At 41.3% G+C, this 7341-nt stretch overlaps 1 protein-coding gene across 1 annotated transcript in view; it reads right to left on the reverse strand.

Annotated features, from left to right (window-relative positions):
• MBOAT4 (membrane bound ghrelin O-acyltransferase MBOAT4) overlaps positions 1 to 3893 on the reverse strand; it is a 13983-nt gene extending 10090 nt beyond the window's left edge. The window contains exon 1 of the mRNA XM_017857067.1: positions 3692 to 3893. Within this exon, the coding sequence (XP_017712556.1) occupies positions 3692 to 3810 (119 nt within the window). The 5' untranslated portion in view covers positions 3811 to 3893. The remainder of the gene's footprint in view (positions 1 to 3691) is intronic.
• Between the last annotated feature and the right edge of the window lie 3448 nt (positions 3894 to 7341).

Genomic DNA, 7341 nt, shown 5'->3' on the forward strand with positions numbered 1-7341 from the left:
GGCCCCTGGAGGCTTATTTTTTAATTGGTGCCAAATTAATAAAGTTGAATGAAGGGGTCAGAAAAAGTGTGGAATAGCTGGGCGTGGTGGCTCATGCTTGTAATCCCAGCACTTTGGGAGGCTGAGGCGGGCAGATCACTTGAAGTCAGGAGTTCAAGGCCAGCCTGGCTAACATGGTGAAACCCTGTTTCTACTAAAAATACCAAAAAAAAATTAGTAGGGCGCGGTGGCGGGCCCCTGTAATCCCAGCTACTCCAGAGGCTGAGGCAGGAGAATCGCTTGAACTCGGGAGGCAGAGGTTGCAGTGAGCTGAGATCACACTGCTGCACTCCAGCCTGCTTAATAGAGAGAGACTCCGTCTCAAAAAAAAAAAAAAAAAAAAAGAGAGAAAAAGAGAAAAAAAAAAGAAAAGAAGAAAAGAAAAAAGGACTGACTGGTCAGGGAAAGCGAGTCAAAGAAGCTTAGAATTTCTCTACCAACTCAGAACCAGGAAACACCATTGCAAGGCAAATGTGTGTTACGGCTCTGGGCACAGTGCCAGGCACAGGTTAGCAAGAACCACTTTTTTTCTTGGGGGAGAACGTTAAGTGTCTCAGTGTGAAAGCATCTATTGCTCAAAAGTCTGGGCCATTTCTGTGCTTCTCTTTGAGCCTGTGCTTGGGGTGACTTCCCCACTTAACGCCCCAGTTAACACTGTGGTCCTTCACTTCCCTGCTATGGGAAAACAATAGGGGGAACATTTATCCTTTACACAGCAACCCTCCCACCCAGAGGCAACTCCCTAGAAGTTTTATAAATATTAAATTGTCTGTACATGGACAATGTAGAATGTGTGACTTAGCGATTGCTTGTTTCATTCTAGGCATTGTGCTAATAATCCTTTATGATAAATATACTTATTTAATATTTAAAATAACCCCATGAGATAGGCATTATGTTTTCTGTTTTATAGATAAGAAGAGGGCATTTGGGTGAAGTATATTCACATACACAAGGACACTTAGTTAGGTGAGGGAGTTAGGACTCAACAGGCTGAATCCAGAGTGAGAAGTCTTTTTTATTTTATTTTTATTTTTTTGACAGGCTGAATCCAAAGTGAGAAGTCTTTTTTATTTTATTTTATTTTATTTTATTATTGTTTTATTTTTATTTTATTTATTTCCAGTCTCGCCCTGCTGCCCAGGCTGGAGTGCAGTGGCATGATCACGACTTACTACAACCTCAACCTCCTGGGCTCAAGGGATCCTCCTGCCTCAGGCTCCTAAGTAGCTGGGATTACAGGCATGTACCATCACACTTGGCTAATTTTTTGTACTTTTCATAGAGACAGGGGTTTTGTCATATTGCCCAGGCAGGTCTCAAATGCCTGGGCTCAAGCTATCCACTTGCCTCAGCCTCCCAATTACTAGGATTACAGGTGTGAGCCACTGCATCCAGCCAGAAACTGAGCAATCTTCACCCTAAGGTAACTCCATGAGGATTAATCCTAATTTTTGCACTCACGTTTCTTTATTGTTTTGAGATTCTTTCTTAAAAGGAAACTTCTTTACAGCTGTTCCCCAAGTCCAATCTCCATAAGTGAAGTTAAGGGCCATCAGACAGTCGTGAACACGTGATCATACTATTGTTTAATCAAATTCCACAATCCTAACTGATCTAGATACGCTATATTTTATTTAAGAAACCCAATATAATCAACCCAAATGTCCATCAGTGACAGACTGGATTAAGAAAATGTGGCACATATACACCACGGAATACTATGCAGCCATAAAAAAGGATGAGTTTGCGTCCTTTGTAGGGACATGGATGCAGCTGGAAACCATCATTCTCAGCAAATTATCACGAGAACAGAAAACCAAACACCGCATGTTCTCACTCATAGTTGGGAACTGAACAATGAGATCACTTGGACTCGGGAAGGGGAACATCACACACCGGGGACTATTATGGGGAGGGGGAGGGGGGAGGGATTGCATTGGGTCTTATACCCGATGTAAATGACAAATTGATGGGTGCTGACGAGTTGATGGGTGCAGCACACCAACATGGCACAAGTATACGTATGTAACAAATCTGCACGTTGTGCACATGTACCCTAGAACTTAAAGTATAATAATAATAAAAAAGAAAGAAACCCAATATATGAAAATCCTAATTCCCAAAATAAGTGAATTATTAGGAAGTGGCCCTTTGACAACAGATTTTCACTTTACGAAAGGACATTCCACAAAACCTTGTTAAAAATAGGGACTGTCAGGGGGAAAGGGTTGAAAACTTACTGTTGGGTACTGTGCTCACTACCTGGGTGATGGGATCAATCGTACACCAAACTTCAGCATCATACAATATACCCATGTAACAAACCTACCCATATACCCCCTGAATCTAAAATAAAAGTTGGGATTATTTTTTAAAATGTATTTCAAATTAGCTGGGCATGGTCGTGCGCACCTGTAGTCCCAGCTACTGGGAAGGCTGAGGCAAGAGAATCCCTTGAGCCCAGGAGGTGGAGGTTGCAATGAGCCAAGATCATGCCATTGCACTCCAGCTTGGGTGACAGAGAGAGACTCTGTCTCCAAAAATACATATAAGTAAATAAAATTAAAGATGTATTTGCAACTTTTCAATTTAACAGAAAATCATGTAGCCACGTTAACAATACACTTGCCATTTCTGTTCTACATTCAGTTAAGTTCTTGCCTTTTGTCTATGTTAAAAAAATAAAATCTTACATGAACAATCTAAAAAGATAGGTACTGTCTCTAATGTGTTGAGGTTATTTGATATTAAAAAAATTATTAAAATCAAGTCATCACATCTCTAGTGACAATAATTTTTGAACTTCAAATGATCATATAGCTAATCTAACAAGATTCATTTTGACTTATTTCATTTCTCTGAGAATTCATATAAAGGCACTTTAAAAATCACATTTAGTTATGATAAAACTTATACTGATGTAACTTTGTGTAAAATGTAATTTGATCGAAAACAATAAAATTCCATAAAATTAGGTCTATTCAAGAATATCTGAGATCTATGGTTGACAGAGATATATCCATTTGGAGAATTCCTGTACCATTGCAACAACTGTCTCTCCTGAGAGTTTATTTTCATCCACTTGCCATTTAACGTGAACCCAGCAAACCTTACGTCAGTGCAGACAGGGTGTGAATTTCCAATTTAGTTTTACTCTATTACACATACTCATTATCAAGCAATCAATAATCAGTGACAGTGAGAGTAAGTTAAAAACAATTGTAATTAATGTATTGTAATCTTTACATCTGCAGTCTACTCTGCTTTTTGCCCTACTATAGTATTTCTGGCTTTTCTTTCTTTCTTTTTTTTTTTTTTTTTGTAGAGGCTTTCTCCATTGCCCAGGCTGGAGTGCAATGGCGCAATCTCGGCTCACTGCAACCTCCACCTCCTGGGCTTAAGCGAGTCTCCTGCCTCAGCCTCCTGAGGAGCTGGAACTATAGGCGTGAGCCACCATGCCTGGCTAATTTTTTTGTATTTGTGGTAGAGACAAGGTTTCGCTATGTTGGCCAGGCAGGTCTCGAACTCCTGGCCTCAAGTAATCTGCCCGCCTCAGCCTCCCAAAGTGCAGGGATTACAGGCGTGAGCCGCCGCGCCCGGTCACTATCATATTTCTGGATATAAGAGTAAAAATAGCCATCCAGCCTACCTGGCACGAGTGGAGAATGAATCCATGATGGAGAGATAATTGAACAGAAATGCAAAGGGAAATGCAGCCCCCTGGTAAAATGATACAGGATGGAGAAAGAACAGCCGAAGCCACTCCATTAGGAACCAGAATAAAAAAGCCTGTCTTTTCCAGTGTCCTCAAGTGATGCCTTCCTCCAAGAGTAATCTCAACCAGGCTCTCTGGTCTTTTTATCTGGTTTAGTGGGGCTAGGGTGAGCAAAAGGCAAACAAAAGCTCTGGAGATAAGCAGAATAAAAACTGGCTTTCTGATTGAGGAACTGCACTATGGAAACCAAAACACATTTTGGGGTAACATTAATCATGATATGAAAACATTGCTTTTGGGAGTTGTGGCTTTGTTTCATTGACATAGCATACTATTTGCCTTTCCAGTTGTCACGCTGTCATATTTTCTTCACTAAGTTAATGAAAAATCTCATTTCCCAACTATGGACAGACAACTCTGTGGAGTGAAAAGGGGAAACAAGAATGTGACCAGGAGGAAAGGAAGCAGGTTATTTTCTTTTTCTTTTTTTGAGATAGGGTCTGGCTCTGTCACCCAGGCTGGAGTGCAGTAGTGCAATGTCAGCTTACTGCAACCTCCACCTCCCCAACTCAAGTGATCCTCCCACCTCAGCCTCCTGAGAAGCTGGGGCTATAGGCATGTGCCACCATGCCCGGCTAATTTTTATATTTTTTGTAGCGATGAGGTTTTGCCATGTCGGCAAATCTTATTGATTGGGGAACTTTGAGCAAGTCACATCACCTCTCTGGGACTAAGCTTCACCTTAAAATTAGACATAATTATGCCTGTCTCAACAGAACCGTTATGAAAATCAGATAAAGCATGTAAAAGCATGGCATATAAAGCTGGCTGATTGAATGTAGCTGAAGGTAAAGTGATTCAATAATTAACATTACGAGCATTATTGGGCTACCATTTTATGACACTCTTTGCTAAGCACTACAAATATGGGAATGAGTAAGACGTAGTCCTGCACTCATGTGGCTCTCAGTCTACTAGAGAGACAGAAATGGAAATAAATACCTTTGTTAAAGAACTGTAGGTACACTGGTGTACAGAAGGGGATAAATAAATAATCACCTGCAGACATACAGAATCAAAAAGGATTTTGGAGGAGTGGAAATGCTGAAGTTGGCTCTCTATGAAAGGATGTTTCCAAACAGATGGGTGGCTTATTCTAGGCCACAGAAGGCACAAAGTCTTAGGCAACAGTAAAACAGTTAATGGGAATGCCGAGAGTAGTTTGGTTAGACCCTAACCCAGCAGCGCTAGAGGAATTAAAGACACACACACAGAAATATAGAGTGTGGAGTGGGAAATCAGGGGTCTCACAGCCTTCAGAGTTGAGAGCCTCGGACAGAGATTTACCCACATATTTATTGACAGCAAGCCAGTGATAAGCATTGTTTCTATAGATTACAGATTAACTAAAAGTATTCCTTATGGGAAATAAAGGGATGGGACCTGGCTAGTTATCTGCAGCAGGAGCATGTCCTTAAGGCACAGATCACTCATGCTATTGTTTGTGGTTTAAGAACACTTTTAAACGGTTTTCCGCCCTGGGTGGGCCAGGTGTTCCTTGCCCTCATTCCGGTAAACCCACAACCTTCCAGCATGGGCGTCATGGCCATCATGAACATGTCATAGTGCTGCAGAGATTTTGTTTATGGCCAGTTTTGGAGCCAGTTTATGGCCAGATTTTGGGGGCCTATTCCCAACATGTCCCCCTTCTTTGATTTGCAAAGCAACAAAAGCAAAGGCAGCTTTGTCACGGTGAGCTACTTCTTGCAGGAGTTGAGATCTGCATATGCAGACTACACAAAGACACATAACACAGATTAAAAGCACAATCATCATTGAAATCACAGAGCTTCCAAGTGTTTTTATCCATTTTAATGGGTTACTAGCTGCTAATCTGTCTGTAGCTCCTTTAAGCACTCCAGTTCCTGGCATTAACGTCAGGTGTGCCTGGGATGCTTTAAATATTTGTTCTTTTAATTTTGCAATATCCAAAGTCAAGTTTGTAGAGTGTCCTTCTAGATGCTTTTTTTATTCTTTCCCAAATTTTGATCTTATTAAGAGTATTAATAGTTTCCACAAATCCTTATGTTTAGCTCCTACAGCGGGCCATATCATTTGAGGTTGAGGTGCCACTATATCGCCATGGTTCCAGATAATAGGAACTCTTGCCATACTTCTTACCATTTCTACCATCTGACCATTTTGTTCAGACCAGCTGAATATAGTGTGGCTGTGGCATGCAGACTGAGAGGTGCAATTTAAGCTAAACATCCCCTTAGGGGACCAATTAATAATGATTCCATAGGAATCGTTGCACAGCACCTCTGCCTGTTCTGCAATGCAGTCTTCCCAAACGAGTATGTTCATTATTTCTGGCCAGGTCCAATTCTGTTTACAAATAGGTTTTTGAGGGCAGTATGCCTCAATTATAGGAGCAGATTTATTATGGTAAATACTGAGGTCAGAAAGCATGTGTAACTATGTCATAGGGTGATTACATCCAGGCATTATTGCCAGCCAGGATTGATAAATATGCCTAATAAGTATAATTGTTCTCTTGTCAGCCCTTGTTGAAGGAATACTCACAGCAATGGTGATCACCGCGATCATAGCTACCATTCAATTACTCATTGTGACTGGTTGTCCCGCTTTCCTCAGACTTTCTTCCACCAGCTGTGACAGCTTCTTGATCTGTCCCCAGGTGGGTGACTGTGTTTGGGGGGTGTTGCTCATGACAGTTGGGGTTCTCCTCAGCATCAGTCTTGAGATGGGTGCAACCGGGGGGTCCTCAGGATCCTCCCAGAATCCCTTCCTCGGCATCTGGCTCATGATAAGGTTTCAGGTGTCTTGATGGTATCCAAATCGGCTGTTGATTCAGTCCTGGAGAAACACAAGCATAACCTCGACCCCAAGTTATTATTTTAAGGTTGTATAACCGAATTAATGGCTCTTGAGTCAGTTAACATTCTCCATTTACCTGATTTTTTCTTAATTACGAAAACTGGAGAATTCTAAGGGGAAAATGTTGGAGCTATGTGCCCGTTTTCTAGTTGTTCAGTAACTAATTCCTCTAAAGCCTCCAGTTTTTCTTTACTTAGCGGCCATTGTTTTATCCAAATTGGCTTATCTGTTAACCATTTTAAAGGTATAGGTTCTGGAGGCTTTTAACAATGGCCGCCCTCAAAAACGATATCCTAAACCTTGGTGGGAACTTTGTCTTTCTGCTTGAAGTGGTTCCTTTAAAGCTTGCAAATTTTTTCCTAGTCCCATACCAGGGACATACCCATTTCATGCATCATATGTTGACTTTAAGGGCTATACAATTGTTCAGGAATTAGAACTTGTGCTCCCCATTGCTGTAACAAATCTCTTCCCCATAGACTTATAGGTAGAGAAGTTATAATTGGTTGAATAGTCCCAGGTTGTCCATCAGGCCCTTCACAGTGCAAAATATAACTACTTTGACATACTTCAGGGGCTTTACCAACTCCAACTATGTTAAATTGAGCGTGTTGATTGGCCATGCGGAAGGCCAGTGCTGTACAGAAATGATTGAAATGTCCGCCTCTGTATCTACCAAACCT

The sequence above is a fragment of the Rhinopithecus bieti genome, unplaced genomic scaffold, assembly GCF_001698545.2.
Source record: "Rhinopithecus bieti isolate Rb0 unplaced genomic scaffold, ASM169854v2 scaffold_2077, whole genome shotgun sequence".
Classification (NCBI taxonomy): domain Eukaryota; kingdom Metazoa; phylum Chordata; class Mammalia; order Primates; family Cercopithecidae; genus Rhinopithecus; species Rhinopithecus bieti.